At 35.6% G+C, this 23,822-nt stretch overlaps 1 protein-coding gene across 11 annotated transcripts in view; it reads right to left on the reverse strand.

Moving 5' to 3' along the window:
• Nucleotides 1-23,822, reverse strand: part of AHI1 (Abelson helper integration site 1) — a 223,593-nt gene that overhangs the window by 137,814 nt on the left and 61,957 nt on the right. For 10 of the 11 annotated variants that reach the window (XR_013555779.2, XR_013555777.2, XR_013555778.2 and 7 more), the window contains 3 exons: nt 23,106-23,246; nt 9,643-9,839; nt 5,666-5,692 (listed from right to left, as the gene is read on the reverse strand). Coding sequence is in view for 8 of the 11 variants with exons in the window: in XM_078447345.2 (XP_078303471.2) it covers nt 5,666-5,692; nt 9,643-9,839; nt 23,106-23,246 (365 nt within the window). In the remaining 3 variants the exon portion in view is untranslated. The remainder of the gene's footprint in view (nt 1-5,665; nt 5,693-9,642; nt 9,840-23,105; nt 23,247-23,822) is intronic. The other variant, XM_078447348.2, reaches the window with a different exon arrangement.

A 23,822-nucleotide genomic window follows, 5' to 3' on the forward strand; every position in this document is an offset into this window, starting at 1 on the left:
ATAAACTCTAAAAAAATTTTAATAGGTGTCAGTTTATCTTTTAACACCATCCTTAGTCCAGGTACCATCTCCTCATGGACAACCATGAAAGTCAGCTAACTGATCTGCTTGAAGACTTACTCCCTTTAAAATCTATTCTCACATTCTCCCCAGCTTAATACCTCCATCACAGCTTCTCTGATTAAAACAACACCTAACTCTTTACTGAAGGTTTAGCAGAATATGTCACCCTCGAATATGCCTCTTTGGCATAAGGATTATTTTCAGAAACTGCAGACACTGGAAAAGCTCTGAAAACAGGTAGAGAAGCTACCCTTCAATGAGGGAAATGTACTTAAAAAAATTTTTTTAATGTTTCTTTATTTTTGAGAGAGAGAGAGAGAGCATGAGTGGGAGAGGAGTAGAGAGACAGGGAGTCACAGAATCCAAAGCAGGGTCCAGGCTCTGAGCTGTCAGCACAGAGCCCAATGCGGGACTCAAACCCACAAACCGTGAGATCATGACCTGGGCCAAAGTCAGATGCTTAACCGACTGAGCCATCCAGGTGCCCCAGGAAATGTACTTTAAAAAGGAGGCCTTGGGGCACCTGGGTGGCGCAGTCGGTTAAGTGTCCGACTTCAGCCAGGTCACGATCTCGCGGTCTGTGAGTTCGAGCCCCGCGTCAGGCTCTGGGCTGATGGCTCGGAGCCTGGAGCCTGTTTCCGATTCTGTGTCTCCCTCTCTCTCTGCCCCTCCCCCGTTCATGCTCTGTCTCTCTCTGTCCCAAAAATAAATAAAAAACGTTGAAAAAAAAATTAAAAAAAAAAAAAAAAAAAAAAAAAAAAAGGAGGCCTTTACTAGAGAGCTATGACCAGAGAGACCTTTTTCACTGGAGGGACTTAGCTACGTGGCAGGGCAGGCTTTGTTCGCCTAACAGTCCCTCCTCTCACTTTCCTGGGAACGGCTGCCTTCCCACTTTGGAGCCCTATATCCCTATCCCTCCCTTTCCTACACTAAGGATGGTTTATAAAAGCCTCAATTGCCTGCAGCTTGTAGTCTCATATCTTTGTGGGGCTCCCATATGTGCATAATTAGATTTTTTTCTTTTATTAATCTTTCTTATGTCAACTTAACCATCAGACCTAGAAGGACAGAACCTAGGAGAGAAGGGAAATCATTCCTCCCCTGCATTACCATGCTTACAGGCATTTTAAAAGGCATGCATGGTCTCCTGATCACCTCTCCAACCTCGTCACGAAACACCGTTTCTCCTTACTTGCTCATGATTACTACTTACACACAGTGCTCTTCTTTCTGCCAGTTATATTTCCAGATGAGGATTTTCCAGGACAGGACTAGCTCCTTGTCAAATGTTTCTCTCAGAGAGGCCTTTTATGAACACACTTCGAGGGCAGCCGTCCCCCACTCCCCCGGCATTCTCTGTCTCGGGAATCTACTTTTATTGTTACGTCACTTATTGTCTGAAATTACCTTGTTTCCTTTTTTTTACCATTTATCTTCCTATGACAAAATGTGCCTATTCACTGTTCTCACACAAGCACACATGTGCGTGTGTGTGCGCGCGTGCACACACACACACACACACACACACACACACACAACACTTACTAAAGCATGTTAATGGAAAAAAGGAATGAATCTTCAACAACATAAAAATTCGGCTGGGATTTAAGGAAGAAAAAACTTAGATACCTGGCAAAATTTACTATCCTGGTTGCAACAAATGAGAAACTGCAGAAATATACTTTGCTTTTAAGACTAAGGACTTTTGACAATGGCGCCCAGACCACTCAATGGGGCACGAACAGCCTTTTCAACAACTGGTGCAGAGACAACTAGGTGGCCACATGCAATGGGATAAAGTTATACCTCCACATAGCATTTATACACATAAAAAAAGAGAAAATAATCACAGACTAAGTGTTAGAGTTAAAAATATTAAAATCTTAAGAAGAAGTACATCTTTGATGTGTCGGGTTAGGCAATGGTTTATTAGATATGATACCAAAAGCAAAGTGACAGAAGAAAAAATAGATAAACTGAACTTCACAAGAATTAAGACCTTTTTGCTTTAAAGGCCATCATCAAGAAAGTGGAAAGACAACTCACAAAGTGGGGTAAAACATTTGCAAATCATCTATCTGATAAGAGACTTGTATCCAGAACTCTTAAAAAGTGCATATTAAAAAGACAATTTTTTTTTAAATGGGCAAATGATTTGACCAGACACTTCTCTAAGCAAGATATACAAATGGCACATCAAACATGCTCAATGTCGTTAGTCATTAGGGAAATGCAAATCAAAAGCCACAATGAGATACCACTTCTCACCAACTAGGATAGCTATCCTAAGAAAGACAGAAAATAACAAGTGTTGGTAAGAATGAGGAGAAACTGGAACCCTTACACATTCCTGGTGGGAATATAAAATGGCACAGCCACTTTGGAAAAGTGTTAAATATACAATTTCCTCAAAATGTTAAATACAGAATTACCACACAGGATTCTAAAATGGTGCAGCCAGCTGCTCTGGAAAGCAGTGTGGAGTTTCCTCAGAAAATTAAAAATAGACCTACCCTATGACCCAGCAATAGCACTGCTAGGAATTTATCCAAGGGATACAGGAGTACTGATGCATAGGGGCACTTGTACCCCAATGTTTATAGCAGCACTCTCAACAATAGCCAAATTATGGAAAGAGCCTAAATGTCCATCAACTGATGAATGGATAAAGAAATTGTGGTTTATATACACAATGGAATACTACGTGGCAATGAGAAAGAATGAAATATGGCCTTTTGTGGCAACGTGGATGGAACTGGAGAGTGTGATGCTAAGTGAAATAAGCCATACAGAGAAAGACAGATACCATATGGTTTCACTCTTATGTGAATCCTGAGAAACTTAACAGAAACCCATGGGGGAGGGGAAGGAAAAAAAAAAAAAGAGGTTAAAGTGGGAGAGAGTCAAAGCATAAGAGACTGTTAAAAACTGAGAACAAACTGAGGGTTGATGGGGGGTGGCAGGGAGGGAAGGGTGGGTGATGGGTATTGAGGAGGGCACCTTTTGGGATGAGCACTGGGTGTTTTATGGAAACCAATTTGACAATAAATTTCATATATTAAAAAAAAATGTAAAAAAAAAATAAAAATAAAATAAAATAAAATGGTGCAGCCACTTTGGGTAAGTTTAGTAGTTGTGCAAAATGTTAAATGCAGAGTTATCATATCACCCAACAATTCCACTCCTATATGTCTCAAGAAATGAAAACATACGCCTAAACAAAAACTGGTACACACATGATTGGAGTAGCATTATTCATAATAGCCCCCAAATGGAAACAATCCAAAAGTCTATAAACTGATGAATGGGTAAACAAAATGTAATATATCTGTACAACAGAATTTTATTTGGCAATAAAAAGTAGTATTGATAACATGCTACAAATGGAGGAACTGTGAAAACATTATTCTAAGTGAAAGAAGCCAGTTATAAATGACCACATATTCTTTGATTCAATTGATATAAAATGTTCAGAACAGGCAAACCTATAGAGACAGAAGGTACATTAGTGGTTGCCAGGAGTTTGGGTGTGTGTGTGTGTGTGTGCATGTGCATATACCTATAGAAATAATGACTGCTAAGAGAAACATGATTTCTTTTTGGAGGGAATAAAAAAGTTTAAAAATCAGGTAATAGTGATGCTTGCACAGCCTGTGAGTAAGGTAAAACCCAGTAACTATATACTTCAAAAGGGCAAATTATGATGGTATGTGAATTACCTCTCAATAAAACTTACCAAAAAAGAATAACTAGAGACAATAGTAAGGTTAATCTTTCCAAATACTTAATTTCCAAATATATCATCATATTTTCAATGAGCATTTATTTTACTTTTGTGAAATACTTGGGGTACAAAGATGAATATAACGATCCTTCATCTGCAGAGAGGTTCCAGATTAGCAGATGACAGTTTCCTCAGCCTTTGGCAAATACGTACAGATCACCTGACTTTTGGACATTCAGAGAGCTTTACAAAAGAAGCATATATTAAAAAAAAAAGGGGGGGGGCGCCTGGGTGGCTCAGTCGGTTAAGCGTCTGACTTCAGCTCAGGTCATGATCTCACGGTCCGTGAGTTCGAGCCCCGCATCGGGCTCTGTGCTGACAGCTCAGAGCCTGGAGCCTGCTTCAGATTCTGTGTCTCCCTCTCTCTCTGACCCTCCCCTGCTCATGCTCTGTCTCTCTCTGTCTCAAAAATAAATAAAATATTTAAAAAAAATTTTTTTAAACTAAAGAAGCGTATATATATTTATTTGTTAAAGAGAAAGAGCTGTGAATTGCTAGCCAGAAAATTATTTTTCGACTTTGGTTTTATATACTATGTATACTTAAGAAGAGGTAGTAATCTTGGAGCTACAATCATTATAGTAATCACCGCTATCAGGAGCAAGTTTCCTGAATATCTGCAGCCCAAGTCAGAATATAGCTTGTTCTCTTCTTCCCTTCATCTTCCTTCCCCTTGTCTATATTCCATATCCTGTTGACTTGCGATAATTAGGTAAAAAAGTGATGGGTCCTCACTGATACTGGACAGTTCAGTGATGGGGTAAGTATAGTGTTTTCTCACATGTTTCCTCTATAAGATGCCTCATGTGAAAAGAAGCAATAGCCTAGGACCTACTTCTGTATTCCAAGTGCCCGCCACATGGTAGTATATGTTTACTGAATAAAAAAAATACTTCCACTGCACTGATATGACACAAAGCAGTCTTTGAACATACCAATACCATGCTAATTCCCTTCTGAATGTCTCACCCTTTTACTCTGTGATAGATATAATTACATTTGATAAATCAATGAACGTCTAATTATTCAACTGAATTTGGGAAGTGGACAGAGGAGAGGGAAAGACAAACATATGGTACCATTCCAACTCTTTTAAATTAAAATTTATTTTCTTGACAATGGAGTTAGAGATTGTATATAAAATAGCTTTGCTTGTAAAAAGAAGAAAGCTGCTGTGTTGGAAGCATCTTAGATACAATTTAGTTGAAACTTTAATAATCAAAAGGTATGCTACTATTTTTCCACTAACTTTGGGGTCTTGAGCAAATCACTTAACTTCAATAAGCCTCAGATTCCTCCTTTCTAAAATTGGAGTAACAATAATATCTAATTTGCCTGTCAGGATTGCTATGGAGCTAAATGGAAAAAGAAGTGTGAGACACTGGTATAAGTAAATGATCAAGAGCATTATAAGCACACAGTGTATCACTGTTATTTACGCGCAGCTTGCATGCATTTCACGGCTTATACAGTTTACTCAGCATACATCCACTGGAACTGTACCGGTGTCTCTTACCTATTAAGTATCGTATAATATTTTTCTCAGAGGATCAAATGATCTTGCTGGTCCTTTACTGAAAGTACATTCCAATTACTTAATATTCTTAAATCTTCGAAAATATGAAGATATTTGTTAAAGTCTCAGATTCCCGTATATAATTCTTTGATAGATTTGAGCTCAAATAAGGAAAATACACATCTGACTAGCTTTTGTAAAAGTTCTAGTAAAAACTCCGAATGGTACATTTCAATTCTCTAGTACATCACAATGAAAGCTCTGATCTTAAAGTTATCTTCCTCCTGATAAAAACTGCTTACCTTTGCAGTACAGGTTCGTATCACCTCCTAAAAGAAATACAATACAACAAGTAAGGAAATATTCATAATTTTATTTTAATAAAATTATCAACTCTTTTCAACACATTCTGATATTAATCCTTTAACAACCAAAATCAACATTTGGGAGAGCCTCTTTGTCTATCACCCTGTAGCTGTCACTCTGCATTGTTTCCAATGAGCTGGAAAGAGTGTGAAATAAAAAAAGAGACTCAGTGAGTTCTTGGTAAATCTAACCTGCTGAAACAAAAGGCATGGAGAGCCCACGCACGTCTGCCTCAATAAAACCGTGTGGCCTCAATAAACTTCATAAACAAACCTAGTAATAAACTTGTAAATGCCAAAATTCTACACCAGAGCACTAACATGTCTCAAAGATGCACCCATAATTAATTATTGTATATAATTATCTCTACAAATAACAATGCCCATAAATATAATATCCATATTAATAAGTTACTTCTGAGGAAATCTAGTAACAAACACTACTAAATGGCAAAGTATGTTATCAGTATTGAAGGAGCTACAGAAAGGAACCACCTACAATTCATGGGACAAGGGAAGAAGAAGATCAGTTCTGACAAAGAAACTAGTAAAAGTCAACATTATAATAAATGATTTGAAAATGTGCTGCTATGGAGACACAAAAAATATCCAAGTCCAATTAAGGTCAGCCAGCACGTATCATCAGACTACAAGAGAAACAGAGAAAAGTGCTAACGATGAATGTGGAGTTTAGGAAAAAAGAGAACTAAAAGAGGAGTATCAGTTTTTTATCCGGAAATTTCTAAGGGACAGAGACTATGTCTGAAGGGTATCAGTAATTTGATCACTAAAAGGAGAAAATGACACTGCCGGAGCATGAGATTCTGTCTGGACTGAATCCCAGTTCCAGCACTTGCCAACTGTGCGACACTGGTGATATTGCTTGAGCTCTGTAAGCCTCAACTTCACTTTCCGTAAAATGGGGATAATACTAGCACTCACACTATAGGATGGTTTTGAGGATTAAATACAATGAACAAGTAAAGCACTCAGCACAGGAATTCATGATGTTAGTCATCATTCATAATTAAATAGATGTTAGTTATCATCAATCATTATTAGGTGAAATCTTCCAAAAGGTAGAGAAAACTAACCTTTTTGCAAAGCTGGCATAAAACATTTTTAAATCTATCTAATCCCTACTCCTATGACTCTGCTTATAATCAACTCTGTCATCATTAGCCTGGGCTTCAGATTAATTTTTAAAAGTGAGAGTGGTCTTGAGTGTTCAGGCAGCTAGAAAGGTATACCTTTCCCTATAAGTAAGTTTTTTAACTTAATAAATCAACTTTTTGTAAGTCTGATTACTCCCAGTAGGTACCCCAGGTTCTGAGCAAGTTTGGATGCACTGATAAGATCAAATTTTAAAAACAGAGTGACTTTTGGCAATGCTCTTAACATACTGTCTACCTAAGAGATCTATCTGGGCTGCAGTATGCCTTTCAGGTATTGCTGTAGCTGCAAATACAGTCAACTCTGTTAAAGGAAAGAGGAAAGAGCTAAATGACTAAATGGTAAGGCTATGGAGAACAGAGAATTATCTATTTTTGTTTCCTTTATTCATTAATGAGTAAACACCTGCTGAACTGGATTGGTTATGCAATTCACACACACACACACACACACACACACACACACACACACACACACACACACACACATCATACCCTAAGCTTGCACTATATTTTATTAAGGGGCGCCTGGGTGGCGCAGTCGGTTAAGCGTCCGACTTCAGCCAGGTCACGATCTCACGGTCCGTGAGTTCGAGCCCCGCGTCAGGCTCTGGGCTGATGGCTCAGAGCCTGGAGCCTGTTTCCGATTCTGTGTCTCCCTCTCTCTCTGTCCCTCCCCCGTTCATGCTCTGTCTCTCTCTGTCCCACAAATAAATAAAAAAACGTTGAAAAAAAAAAATTAAAAAAAAAAAAATTCCTACTGTGGTTACAAAGAAAGAAGTATCTCTAGTAATACAGTCCTCATAATATAGAAGTAATCAAGTCTTCCCTATTACACTTCTCTATAGAAGACCACTGTTAGAGTCTTCAATGGACTAAAAACCTAACAACAAAAAATTGGGCTTTACCAAAATCAATTACAAGAAACAAGAAAAAGGATTTGTGACAAAAGGTAACAATCCAGTCAATGCTTGCAAAATATAAAAATAGAGCTGCCAAGGGAATAAAGAGGACATTTTGTTTTTATTCCCAAACATACTATCTACATTCCAAAAGAAAATATATTGCAGATGACATTTGAAAGAGTTCGGTGCATTCTTTCAACATGGGAAAAACAGGGCTTTTCAAAAACCACAGCCATTATATACAAAGTTTTCATTTCTAAAGGCAGCCTTGGTCTACCTCAATCCCAATGCAAACAGATACTCTAATTTAAAAGAAATAAATAAGAGAAAGAAATTTTTCTCTTATAATAAATTATCAATCTACGTCCCCCTTGCTTTTGATTTCATATCGCAAAAAATATTTTTCTGATTTTTCCTTTACATCTACTTTCTTTTGTTCTTATGTCCTTTCATTTATCTGAAGAGGACAGCTATGTAAGATGACAAAAAAAAAGCTACAAGGCTAAGGTAATTCCAGCACGTTAAGTTTTATAGTGTAAAGATCAACAGATTGTAGGAAACTTGTTTTTTTATTGATCAGTGAGTTAGTTGCTCTTAAATCTGTGAAGACATTTTGCCATGTAAGATTTTACACAAGGGACACTTTTTTCCCTAGTGAAGAAACATTTTTCTCTAGTTTTTAAAACTCCATTTATCTATTTATACTTCCTTTTAAAATCTGGAACATCATACATTATTCAATTAAAATTGTAAAATACACAGAATTACAACTTTGAAATAAATTTATTAATTTATAGTACATATTCTAAAATTTATACTGATAAAAATAAAAATATTTCCCTTATATTCCAACGAAACCTGCATTCTGGTATACCTGAAACTCCAATTTTCTAAAGAAAGAAAAGTAGAGAGGAAGTAAGTATAGTCATAACTAAAGGTGTCTCAATATAGTTCCTCATATGTTTGGCTTAAAACTGGTGAAGATTCCTATCAATGGAGGAGAGAAAGGGATTATATTTATTAAGTGCCAGGCACTGTGCCAAAAGGTGACAACACGACAAGGAACAAGTCTGCACAGTCCCTGTCTTCAAGGAGCTCCAGGCTAATTCTAACTAAAGGAACTATTATGTTCAAAGAGCATTAAGAATTTTTAAGGATATCTAAGCTTCCCAATACATTTTATTAGTTATCTTTGAGAAAGTTAATGTAATAATTTATAATGAACAGAATAAAAAGCACTCTATTTTTAATTAAGCATCCTCCTCTGCATTTTCATGACCTATTTTCCAGTTTTATGGCCATTCCTGATTTTGACAGCACTTTTCTTGTAGTGAGATAACAGTCCTTTTAAATATGCTTCAGGAACATCTGTATCTATTCTTTTTGGAAGTTCCTGCTTATTTATTTTATCCATTTCTTTGTTCAAGTCTATTTTTCTTTATTATTTAAACTTTGGCATATTAAGGAGGTTGTACCTTTAATATATTTTACGTGAATAATTTCCCAGGTTGGTGCCTTTTGTGTTTGTGTGTGTTGTACATATGCACACACATATGCACTTTCATTTTTAAATAGCAAAAGAGATCTTGGGCTGGTCTTTACAGAAATATCAAGTCGGGAAAGCATGATAGGTTATCTATCCCATATCAGTCTGTTTACTGCAGTGGGTGATGTTAGAACAAATACCAGAAGGCAACCAAAAAAGCATTAGAAAACCTATTTTTAAGTAACCTACTTACTTTTTTGAATTAATACTTATAGGCATGGCAATGTAAAATAGAATCAAAATGGTTTTAAAATTTCCAACTTCTCAACTGCATAAAATCATCAGACATACTGTGACAGAATCGAGTCTCTGTTTCACTTGCTGCATCTTCATTGAAGAATTGTCAGTGTGGACGTAGTCATCTATCTGAAAAGAGCCTTGATGAGGCAGTTTAGGACAGGTGCATAAAGCATCTTGACTTTGGTGTATTCCAGGTAATGGAAATGTCCCATTGTAGCGTTTGAACATTTCAGCCTCTTGCTGGGCAACTGAAAAAATACATCCATAATTAGTTCAAGTTATCATAGCAAAAGCACAATGAAATAATTAAGCCATGAGACTGTAGCATTAAACCAACGATCAGAAACTACATAATACATTTTAAAAACTGGGTGATAATAAGACAACATGACTGGCAAAATGTGAAATTGTGGAATTATTCAATAATATAAAAGCATGAAAAAGGAAAAATAATAATTTCACAGATGATTTATGTCAGGCAGTATTATAAATCAGCCTTGAAGGCCATCTCTTGGTGTGGTAAAAAACATGTTGGAATGGGAACCTAACTTTAAATTTTTTTATGTTTTATTTATTTTTGAGACAGAGAGAGACAGAGAAAGACAGAGCGTGAGCAGGGGAGGGGCAGAGAGAGAGCGAGACACAGAATCCGAAGCAGGTTCCAGGTTCTGAGCTGTCAGCACAGAGCCCGACGCGGGGCTCAAACTCACAAATCGCGAGATCATGACCTGAGCCGAAGTCGGACACCTAACCAACTGAGCCACCCAGGCACCCCGGAACCTAACTTTAAATATATGTATACAGAAAACGTAATATAAAAAATCAAAGGCATTAGGGAGCCTGGGTGGGTCAGTCGGTGGAGTGGCCAATTTCAGGCCATGATCTCGCGGTCCGTGAGTTTGAGCTCCACGTCAGGCTCTGTGCTGACAGCTCGGAGCCTGGAGCCTGCTTCAGATTCTGTTTCTCCCTTTCTCTCTGCCCCTCTCCCACTCATATTGTCTCTCTTGCTCTCAAAAATAAACATAAAAAAATATTTTAAAAAATCAAAGGTATAATAGAATAGAATTAAAGGAGGGGCGCCTGGGTGGCGCAGTCGGTTAAGCGTCCGACTTCAGCCAGGTCACGATCTCGTGGTCCGTGAGTTCGAGCCCCGCGTCAGGCTCTGGGCTGATGGCTCGGAGCCTGGAGCCTGTTTCCGATTCTGTGTCTCCCTCTCTCTCTGCCTCTCCCCCGTTCATGCTCTGTCTCTCTCTGTCCCAAAAATAAATAAAAAACGTTGAAAAAAAAATTAAAAAAAAAAAGAATAGAATTAAAGGAAAGGAGAGAATAATAAAAATAATTATTTGCAAACCCATCTCCCCAAAACAACTCTTTTCATATTTCTATACACCTCTTAATCTTTATACATATGGACACTTTACACAAGATACCATAATGTGAATAAAATTTAATTTTCTTCAATTTAAATACATTTTTCGTATTTTTATAACTATGTAATTACCACTTTTAAATGCTTTACAACATCTCATCCAATGAAGCACTATTATTTATTTATGCATTCTCCTATTACTAAATATTTACAATGTTTTGTTTTCCCTCATTACAGACCATGTATGAACAAGTACTTTTCATAGTTCAAATTATTTCTTGAAATAATTCTTTCTTTGGATTTAACTCCCCAGACTGGAATAGATGGCCAAAAGAGTGAATGTTTTTGATGATGACGATGACAAGGACAACAGCATTAATACTGTACTTTATGGTGTTTAGAATGCGTTTATATACACTATCTCATTTGATCATTTAAAATAAAGGAATCTAAAAATTTGTAAGTACCTGTCTGTATACACAAAGGAGAAAAGTATACAGTAATCACTTAAAAAGTATTTCCTTAATTATATAATTTTTAATAGAAGGACTTTCTAAACGTAACATGAGAAGAAAGTGATACAATCAAGATTCATAACAGGGAATCAATCAATAGACCAGCCTCCAGGGTTTCTGTGGACTATTGAAGTTACATATAGAAATATGAATGTGTAAATATTTATGGAAATCAGATCCATAACTTTTATCAGATTATTTGTCAAAGGACTGCATGAGTCAGAAAATGTTAAGAATTGTCAACATAAAAGATGGACATATTTTTCTATGTGAACATTTAAAGAGTCTCTATTAAAATTAAAAAAATAAGGCTATCATAATAAAAATAAAAAAGCATAGGAAAGGTAAGAGAATTCCATCTCTGGCCAGAATAAGAGTAAAAGGGACCAGATTTTCCCTCCTGCTTTGAACTACCAAAAAGTAGATAAAATGTATAAAAGGAAGAAATGAAATTGGCTTTATAAACAGAATCGTCTATCCAGAGCTAAGATGATGGTAAGGCAAGTAAAGCAGTACAAAGGAAATTTATGGAGGTTCTCACTCTCAGGTCCTGGCCCCACATTTGTGTAAAAAATCTGACTGGAATCTAAAAACATAAGTCATTAGAACTAACAATCAACTTTAGACAAGATCAGCATTATTTCTATAGACAAGTAACAAAGAGTCAGAAATTTAAATTTAAAAAATATATATCATTTAGAATGATATAAAAAACATGACATATTTTGGGAAGCATCTGATGAAAGATGGGAAAGACATGTACACTGAAAACTACAAAACAGTGCTGAGATAAAACTGAAGAAGAACCTAAATAAAGAGATAGATTATGTTCATGATTTGAATAATCAATACTGTCAAAATGCCAATTCTCCCCAAATGATCTGTGCATTCAACGTAATCTCACTCAAAATCCAGCAGGTCCCTTTTGGGGAAATTGTCAAATTCTAAACTTCACATGGAAATACAAAGGATCTAGAAGAGTCAAAACAAGCTGAAAAAAAAAGGGGGGAGTTATACAACTTGACTTCAAGTCTTATTATAATAAGTGTAGTAATCAAGACACTTTGTTTTTGGCACAAAGATAAACAAATAGATAAGAGAACAGAATAGAGCTCAGCATGTACGGACATGGTGTAAAGCCGGTTCTTTTGAATAAATAGTGCTAGAACAAATGGATATTCATATGTGAGCAAATGAACTTTGATACATACTTCACACCATGTACAGAAAATAACTCAAAATGAATCTAAAACCGAAAACCATAAGACTTCTCTAGAGAACACACAGGAGGATACTTTTGTGAGCTTGGATTGGGCAAAGATTCTTAGACACAAAACCAAAACTCCATATAAAAAAAAAATTGGTAATTTAGAACTTCATCAAAATTGCAAACATTTGTTCTTCAACACTGTTAAGAAGAGAATTAGAAGACAAAGAGTGGGAGAAATATTTGCAAATCATGTATCTAATAGAGCACCCCTTTTATGGAGAACACATAACACTTAAAACTTCATAGTCAGAAAATAAGCTAACTAAAAAACGGGCAAAAGACATGAACAGACACTTCACTGAAGAAGATAAATGGATGGCAAATATGTACATGAAAAGGTGGCTCAACAACATTAGTCATTAAAGATAAGCAAATTAAAACCAGCATGAAATAGCACTGCACACCAGTATCAGAGGGGGCTAAAATTAGAAAGACTGACCACTTGAAATTTAGCAAGGGTATGGAGATAACTGAAACACACACTACTGGGAGAAAGGTTAAATGGCATAACCACTTTAAAAACAGTCTGGCAGCTTCTTAAGTTAAACAGACATCTGCAATTAGATGCAGTCTTCCTACTCTTAGGAATTTACTCAGGAGAAATGAAAGCATGTGTTCAGACAAAGACTTGTAGATGAATGTTCATAGCAGCTTTATTTCTAATAGCTAAAAACTGGGTACAACCCCCATTTCCATCAACAGACAGACTGTGATATATCATAAAATGAAACAATACTCATTGTAAGGATGAAGGATAAACTATTAATAAAAGCTAAAATAGAGATAAATCTCAAAGTAATTATGGGTGAAAGAAGTCAGACAAAAAAGAGTACATGGTATAAACAGTCTCACTTATACATAATTCTAGAAAATGGAAATTAACCCATAGTGATTGCCATGGGGAAGGATGTGGTAGGGAGAAATTTCAAAGAAGCACAAAGTAACTTAGAGATGATGGATATGTTCATTATCTTGATTGAGATGATGGTTTCACACATGTTTAAATATGTTTAGATTTATCAAAATGTACATTTTAAATATATGCAGTTTACTGTATTTCAATGTACCTTAATAATGTTGCTCATACAAAAAAAAGCAAATGACAAACTAGTGATAAAAGGGGTTAATATTCTTAACATGCAAAGAGTCCCCATAAAATGAATTAAAAATGAATAATCTAACAGAAAATGGGCAAAGGACCACCCCAGAAAATTCACAAAAGAATAAAACTATGTGGCCAATAAAAGAAATATTCAGCCTCACCAGTAAGAAGGAATAACGGAAAAAAAGGCAAATTAGAAAATGATGTTTTTTGTTTGTTTGTTTGTTTGTTTTTGGCCTGTTTAACTGACCCATTGCACCTCAAGATCCTTTTTCCTAAGAAGCAAAATGTATATCCATTATAAAGCAATATAATGGATATACAAAAGAATAATCACGTGGTTTTGTTTTGTTTTGTTTTGTCACCAGTCTTGGGGTTTCATCAACCATGAATCTGAGATAGCACATATAAAAAATTTTAGGGCCTTGACCACTGTATTCATGCCCTACTTCATTTACACACTCTAAATACAGCACACACTCTAACGCGTGCTCTCTCTCTGCAGACCTTAATGATGAAAGTACCAGGGAACAATACTGAGGGAGAAGACCTGCTTACAACCTACCATCCCAGAGGATGCTCCTTCCTCAATACCCAACTACTGTTTGCAGATGGAAGCGTAGCTGCTTCTAGGCTTAGATTTTCATGGGTCTGCCCACTACTTTTCTGTACACGTTCTGAACTTCCCTTCCTAACACTGAAAATTTACTCTCAAATATTCAGATTGTTTAAAGAACAACAGAAACTTTGAGGAGGTGAAAGAAAAGTGCTCTTGGAATTGGAAACTGAAGGCTTAACACTAGTAGATGAGCCAGGGATGAATGAATCAACAGATAAAAATAATGTTTCACCATCTTTGCCTTATTTGCTTTTCAAAACTGTTCTTTTAACATTTCATTGTTTTTTGTTGTTGTTGTTGAGTGGAAAGTACAGCTGGACTTAAAGTATTTAATGGCATTTTCTGATTTCTCTGTTTTTCTGTACTTGCTAGTTACCTAATAAGCCCACCACGATTTAACTTGAAGCTATGAGTGATCGAGCACAGAAGCACATAAATGCTGATATAAGCAACAGTTATGCAGGATAGCAGGATTTTGATACTTATCTTATTCTTCTTGCCAAACTATATTTCCTAAGTATTATGCTACGCTAAGTATTATGTATCATATTTTCTTTAAAAAAGGAGTTTTTTAACAAGTAAAAATAACAAAAAGCATTGCCTGTTTATTTTTGGTGGTATAAAGATGCCTTTCCAAAAAGTTACAATGGCCTACACAGATGCAGGTAACAAAAACAAAGCCCAAACAATTATGAATATTTGTTTCTGTTGTCTAAGGAGAGTTTTCTATGCAAAAGACATTTGACTGGGTTTCCAGGAGTCACACGGACATCATACTTTATATTTAACACTTCTAGTGCTGTGAAGGCAGTCATAAAAACAGAAGTCTGCAGAAATATTCAAAGACCTAGTTTCTCAGATACTAGAAACAGAAGCTACTTACAAGTCTTTGCATTCTTCCACTCCCTCACCCTCCACAAATACATACACTTATTTGTATAGCACTGTACAGATTATTTCATTGTAAAATAGGTCATAATGGAAGCTTTCTGAAATTCCCTTGAGCTCTATGCTTCTAACATTTCAAAGGTTTCTATACCATTTTCACATAGGCCATGATTGGAGTACAATGTTGCAATTAAATACCTGTATTTCTTCACTTAGTCATTTTCTCTTCTTTGGCTAATTTAACTTTGTACATTTAAAACTAACTTAACCTGAGAAAACTCAAAACTGTAAGTCTCATCTCCATCCTTCCACCACTTTTTTAGGAGTGCACGAGAGCAGGCTCTGGGAATGCAAAGACACAGGCCCGTCTTGGGGCTTGAATCTCTTGGAGGTCAACAAGTAAGTACTACTGTGTGCTCAGTCGTGTAGCAGAGGGACCCACAAGGTGCTAAGAACACAGAGGTGGCAACTACATTTGCTTAAAGGAATGAAATACCCATCAAATTACTTTTAAACCTGCCTACAATTGGCTATAATTGGGGATTTTAAATTTTACACACTTAAATTCATAAAATGTTTTCATAACTGATAATCAAATTTTGATTTATACAAGTTCAGTGCTGTTGTGTACGTTCTGACCTTAAACAATTATAAAAAATAACGTGGTTTTCTCAGGAGATTTTTATCTTTATAGGAGGAAGAACAGAGGAAATAAGATATTTTAATCCAGAGCCTTTTGCATTCAGAGTGAATACATGTTTGTTATTATTAAAACCTATATTTACTTATGTTATTGACTTTATAACAAAGTGCACCTAAAAAAACAAAATATTTTTTCTCTTATACTACATTAAGATTTCCTTTTGGTTCAACACTTAATTCCTTTGTTCAAGACCTATTATTTTACACAGCTCTGTTAATGGGTATAGTCATTTTACAGGATACCTAATTTCTTTACTTATAGATGAACGATTTCTAAATATAGTATTACTGTAAGCTGGCAGGTCTGCTTTTCTAGTTTCCCAGCATTCAGCAGGTAGGCAGCACCCTCCTTCTCTTCCTCTAACATCTGCAATGTGTAGGGAATTCCTGTGGTCTGAGTGTTTGTGTCCTCCTGAAATTCTCATGTTGAAGTTCTTTCTAATGCCCAAAGTGCTGGTACTTGGAGGTGGGGCCTTTGCGAGGTGAGCCCTCATGAATGGGATTAGTGCCCTTATAAATGAGGTCTCAGAGAGTTCCCTCACCCCTTCTATCACATGAGGTTACAGCTAGAGGATCCTGTCTGTGAACCAGAAAGTAAGCTCTCACTAGACATCGAGTCTGCTATGCCTTGATCTTGGGACTTCCCAGCATTCAGAATTGTGAGAAATAAATTTCTGTTGTTTACAAAGCCATGTAGTCTCTGGTATTTTGTTATAGCAGTCTGAATGGGCCAGGACAAGAATGTTTAAGGGCTTATAATGTTTTTTTTTTAATTGTACTTTACTGGGCCCGACTTGTTCCTGCTTCAGCTAATCTTAACAAACTGTATGGATGTACTAGACAAGTTCTATTGAGTAACACTTTGATTCTAATAGCTTGGGTGTATTCAGGACCATTAGTAATTTTATATTTAACATTTAATATGTCAAAGAGAACTTATAAGTGTTACTAATGAAACTGTCCAGGGGCGCCTGGGTGGCTCAGTCAGTTGAGCATCCAACTTCGGCTCAGGTCATGATCTCACAGTTCATGAGTTCGAGCCCCATATCGGGCTCTGTGCTGACAGCTCGGAGCCTGGAGCCTGCTTCAGATTCTGTGTCTCCCTCTCTCTCTGCCCCTAACCCACTCGCATTCTGTCTCTTGCGTCTCTCAAAAATAAACGTTGAAAAAAAAAAAAAAAAGAAACTGTCCAAAAAGCTATACAAGAAAATGTAGTAGATCCATGTCTCATAGCCAACCAAATGGGAGAGCATCTACCGACATTCAGCAAATCTGTTGGGTGAACACCAAAATATAATAAACTATCTCCAGGTCCCCTGAAGTACATGCTATTGTCTTTCTGTTGATTTCCTATTCCATTATCCATCAATTTCCATATGTCATGCTATTCAACTAAAGTGTGTGATGTGTGTATCGCTACAGAAAAAGGCTAGGATTTCTCTACTGCAGCCTGGTTCATGAATTCTTAATATACGAATGCTCTATACCATGCTTTGTAGTTGCATTTTTGCCTTTGATAAAACACTAAGAGAGGTATTTGATAAAACAGGATAGGTATTTTAATTTTACAGTGAAAAAAAAAAAAAAAACAGATACAAAAATGCTAAATTACTTGACCAGGGTCAAGCAGAAAGTGATGGCACTTTGTCTAGAATTCCAGTGAGCTCACTCCTACTCCAGCCTTTCCTACCACACTGCTATTTCACACTGTACCATTCTTCCTTCTTGATGCACTTTAAAAAGCACCAATGTAAACATAAAAAAAATGCCTGAATGAGGAATTCACAGCTCTGGTTTATGCTCAAAGCTACTTTTTCATATGTCCTCAATCTATGAATGACATAACCAAATCAAAGTATCCATTTTGCACAGAATGTTAAAATAGACACCTCAGGATACAGCCAAGAAATAGGTAGTTTAAGCAGATCTTCAAATATGGCATTTCTATCTCTTAATTCTCCTACTAGGCTAACAATAGACACTTAAACTTGGACCTACCATCAGTTATATATGTTACTGCATAACCTTATCCAAGGATGAGAATTGTAATAACCGAGCTTGTTTTCAGGCATTCATCATTAGTACTTTAAGAACACTATTAAATTTATACAGACAACTATGCATATTAAATTTACCTCAACTACATATTAGCTTGTTGCAAAAATATTACAAAATTAGTTACATTAAAATTTAATGCTACATAATAAAGATAATTCATATTTTGGACTATACTGAGAATACAACTGCTTAATGCATTATAATCATCCCCAACATTTGTAAAGGAATGAACTATTAATAATACTAAGTAACCAAAGTTCCTTTTAGTCTTAAGGGCTTTTTCGAAATATTAAAATTAAAAACAAACAATACATTTTATTACAGGAATATCTGGCTACCTTCTTAACTAAGTTACTTCATGAAACAGGAAATGCCAAGACTGAAGTAAGCAGATTGGCGTTTTAAAACTATGGGCTCTGGACTTAGCTGGGTAAACCTTAACATTTATCAAATGTGTGACCTGATGTAAATTACTTCATTCTCCCTGTGCCTCAGTTTCATCATATGCAAAGTGAGGATAATAATAGCATCTACCTTGTGGGGTTTTGAGAGGACTATATGGGAAGATGTATGTAATATGCTCATAAGAGTAGGGGACACAGTTGGTTAAGCGTCTGACTTCGGCTCAGGCCATGATCTCACGATCCATGAGTTCAAGCCCTGCATCAGGCTCTTTGCTGTCAGCAAGGAGCCCGCTTCAGATCCTCTGTCCCCCTCTCTCTCTGCCCCTCCTCTGCTTGTACTCTCTGTCTCTCTCAAAATAAATAAATAAATAAATAAATACACTTAAAAAAAAAAAAGAGTAGGGGACACAGTCAATGTTTGATAAATGTTAGCTCCTACTACCACTATTATTATCCCCCAATTTACTCACCGATCATGCCTCTCATTCTATGTTTTTTATAAAATTTAAGGGAAAAATGCTATTCTATAGGATTTGTAATTCTCATTTCACACACTTACTGCACATCAGTAATATACCAGGTACTATGTTAGACATAAGGCATTGCAAACACCATGGACTTTTGGTCAATAAGCAACTTATACAACAAATTTTTTATAGGAACATAAAGGTATACATTGCCTTGAACTCTGGTAAAGTATGTTGCAGTGTGCAAAATAAAGCCATCAACAATGACAATGTAGGTGGTTGTTAATGAATATGAATCCTATAAATAAAATCACATTTAGTGTCAATGCTAGAGATTGTTGTTCAGTTTAACTAAAATTCTTCCAGAGGTTTAATCGACAACTTGGAAAGCACAAAAGACTGGAAAGGAGCATGGTAATCTCAGTCTGGTTCCTGGATTTTATAGCCCTATTCAACTTGGCACACAATAGATGCTCAATAAAGATTTGTCTTTCCTCAGAAAGCCACTATGACTAAAAAGTACTCCAGAGTTAATCTGTTTCAGAGAAAAGATTGCCACCTAGTGGAACGTCAGGCTCATTACCTGGGATTATCAAGTAATGCTGACAATTTACCAATTTAAGACTTGATCCTGCTTAAAATACTACATGTATATTCACTGTGTGTTAGTATTCAGGCTAGGTACTGGTAATAAAAAGATGAATAAGCCTCCATCTCTGCTCCCTACGAAGTACAGATAATATAAAAAAATCACATACTCAAGAGGCATAAAGTAAATGATACTGCAGAAAAAAAAAAAAAAAAAGTCTGCTTATTAGACAATCAAAAGCTAGTACTTCAGGAAATTTCCTAAAGAGGCAAGTTAGTGTAGCAAATAAGAGCATGGTCTCCAAGGGTAGTTTTTTTGGATTCAACTCCTGGCTCATGTAAAATGAGGATAATTACAGTACCTATCTTTTAAGATTATTGTGAAAAATGAAGTAAATATATATAAAATGCTTAAAACGGTACCAGGAACAAAGAAAGTGCTTTGTAAGTACTAGTTATGATTATCATTACATGTAGAACAGGATCCTAGAGATGGAGGTAGACAGATATTAATAACAGAACATTAACTGCTAGAGCCTAGGTTCATAAATTTAATTCAGTGGAAGCTGTTTTCTTCTGACTTGTACTCTGTTATTATGGGAATCCTAAAAGTACATTATTTGTGGTACTCTGTGACTAAATTTTGTATTACTAGATGATTAACCCTTTCAACACCAGGCAAATAAAACTGCCTTCTGAAAGTAAAAATTGTGTTCCTTACCAAAAACAGCAAAAAGTCAGTAGAATGAAAGACCCAAAAGACCACAACCTGAACATATGCTTAGCAGGGAAAGATGCCTGCTGACTCTTCACAGATTTTGCTAGAACTGAAAGACAGATGATACATTTAGCTACCATTGTGGTCTCATTCACAGCTTATTCAACTTATAAAAAAAAATGAGTTTGCTCCATTTTCCTTGAAAAATGTCTAAACGAATGAGCAGCTCTGATAAATACTATTTTAAAATCATGTAACTATTCTATATCTTTCAAATTTTATACCATTAAAACATTTATATAAAGATACATGTAAACTTTATTTTCAGACAAGAAAGTCTGGGCAAAATATTCCTGTATTAAAAAATAAATAAAATATAAGGCAAACCTGTAAAAGATTAATAATAAATACTATATGTTTTAATAAAAAATCTAAACACTATTTCACTTGATGATTCTGGCCTGTATTTAATAAGTAAAATTTATTTTTGGATCGAAAACAACTTTCTGTTTTCTTATGAATATATACCATTCACAAGAACTGTGCTAAATCTTGGACTGCCTAGGATTATGTAACTTCTTCCTAAGCTTCCTCATTTTAAAAATAAGCAACAAAGAGTTAGGAAAATGTGTTGAAACATTTTGAGTTTTGTTTGTAAATGTATCAGTATATTGAAAATTGTGTTCTAAAATCATGGTACAAAATAATTTAAATTCCATGTGTATTATCTGAACTTTTTAATTTCTGAAACACTTTGAATTCCTTCCTTTTGACAGTAATATAGTATAGGTATAACATGATGTTCTTAACTTCATGATTTATTTTCTAATACAACTGACCCCAAAAGGTGCATACTCTAATAAAGGCTGTCAATAGAATGAATGAAAGGGGAAAAAACCCTTTTTTTCAATTCCCTTTCATAGAGAGGTGCTTACCAGCATATTAAAACCTAAAGTACCACAAAGTCAAGTATATATGGGTTAAATGAACATGGTAACAACCCATCTTACCTTTTTCCTTGTTTTAATATAGTCCTTTTCCATATATGAAGTACTTTCCCAGTGCCCGACTCACAGATTCCCCACAAATGGCTCTCTTAGGTGGCACAGGTATTAAACAGTAGTGGTACCACTTACCAGATCAGGAAATGGAGCTTCAGGAAGGCAAGAGGCTTGCACCAGGTCACTACAGCAACAGAAAGGAACCTAAAACCTCTGTTTTTGAATTCCTAAAAGCACTCTGCTCTTTCTACTGACATTTCTAGAACGGACTTCTTAGTCTATGTGCCTACTGCCTCAAAACCAAACTGGCAAACCCACTGGGCTAATCTGATGGAAACCCTTGATCCATGACCAAAAATTACTGAATAAAAAAAGAGAAGAGTGGGACTTTCACTTGCATGTGTAGTGAAAATTTCCAAAGCCTAAAAAAAAGCATATTAGGAATTAAATGAAGACTGTTGTGAAACCTCTAAAGGTTCTGAGGAAATAACTGCGCTGCTGATTTCTGTACAACAGTCCCAGGTTAAGAATAAGTGCCTAGGTGTAACTCTCTTTCACAGGAAGATTTAGAGTTGGCACAGAGAAAGACCTGTCTCTGGATACATGTTTGCACCAGTCACCAGATTTGAATATGCATTAGAGAAACTGGTTACATCTTGGTAAGATTTTTAAAAATAAATTTCAATTTTACAAATTATTTTCTAATATAATTTGCCTGGAATAGCATAATAATAATAATACCCATTCAGTGATCAACAATTTCAGGCTTAGAACTTAACTGTTTAATAATTTAGCACTTATCACAACCATTAACAAATAACCAATTAACACTAACATTTCTGTGTGATCTGCGTGAACACAGTAAATGTAACCACTTGTATTTCATTTACATTTAAAACTCTTTGCCAAATAATCCCACATTCATGTTACCTATAATGGATGTATTTGCACATTTATGCATTTATGACATTGTATGTAAGCCATCCTAGCTTAGCAAAAACAGTGAATGATGATATGACATCCTAATCAAATCAGAAACTAATAAAGACCATTTATTTTTGAACAAGATTTAATATATAAAGAAAATGGAACTGTAATTTTGGGAGTGACAGCACTATCAATGCGATGTAGAACAATGAAATCCTAATTTCAGGAAAGAAATTAAGGAAATGTATGAAATACAGCATAAATCCAAATAATTCTAAGAATGCTATATTATTCCCGAAAAATGTGTCCAGAATCCTTATTTCTTTATTTTTTCTCAGAATGACGGAGCAGTGTAATTTTAGAGTAAAAAAAGATAGTACATTTCCAATTCCAGATCTTGTTTCACTGACACTTGATTTTTTTGCCTTCCTTTTAGGTTAAGAAATTCTTAAAACTATAACTTATTATAACTCTGTGCTCTGGTGAAAAACAGAAATATGGAATAAGAAATTAAATATTCAACTGAAAACATTAAAGATCCATATTTCCTAAATGTTATTTACCTTTGAAATTTAGTTAATACATTCTCAAATAATTTTTAGGTGAATTTGACTTGTGATGACTACCTTTCTATGATTCCAACATAAGGGCACAACCATTTATGTGTATCTTCGCTGATATTTAAACTCCATAATGATAGTGCTTTTGGAAAAATAAACTGTTATAATAATAATATAATCTATTTAATCTGTTTGGGTCTTAAAATATATTTAAGAAAGCTTTATTAATACAAAGGTTGATAGTTTTTACAGAGCTCATGATTCCTGGGTCAGTCTAAAAGTAAACGTTCCTCGAAATATTCTTTACTTATCAGCAGTGAACTTACCATGGAAATCATAAATATACAGAAGAATTGGCTCATTCTGCCCAAACGCACAAAATGCAACCATATTTTCAAGTGGGTGATAAGAAATGTCTCGAATGGGTGATTTGAATGGCAGGTCAGAATACATCGCAACTTGTTCTCCTAAATAAGAAAAGACATTCAATCATTTGTACTATCTCAAATATCTCTCATTAGAAGATTATTCTGCAACTTACTAAAATAGTTACAGTATGTAATAATAAAGCTCATATTATTTACATGAGAACTTCAAATACTTAAAAATAGTTGAGTAACTCTTAAGTTTTAAAAAAATGTTTATTTATTTTGGCGAGGAGGGGGGAGGGGCAGAGACAGAGGGAGACACAGAATCTGAAGTGGGCTCCAGGCCCTGAGCTATCAGCACAGAGCCTAATGCAGGGCTCAAACTCACGAACTGTGAGATCATGACCTGAGCTGAAGTCGGACACTTAATCGCCCAAGTAACTCTTATATCTATTTTTCATCCTGTTGGACCTTTTCTACTCTGCCTCTTCAACCTCTTCAATGAGGTTTTCCAGGCACAAAATAAAAACAAAGAACTTACTAGTAGAGAAGTATCTGACCCTGAAATCTGACAGAGCTGAGCAAATGCCAACTAACAAAGAACTCAGGGAGAACTCATAAGGAACTTGCAGGCTCTAAAACTGAAGATACTGTCTGGCTGAGGGAGATCTGGTG

This window comes from Panthera onca, chromosome B2 (genome assembly GCF_046562875.1).
Source record: "Panthera onca isolate mPanOnc1 chromosome B2, mPanOnc1 haplotype 2, whole genome shotgun sequence".
Lineage (NCBI taxonomy): Eukaryota > Metazoa > Chordata > Mammalia > Carnivora > Felidae > Panthera > Panthera onca.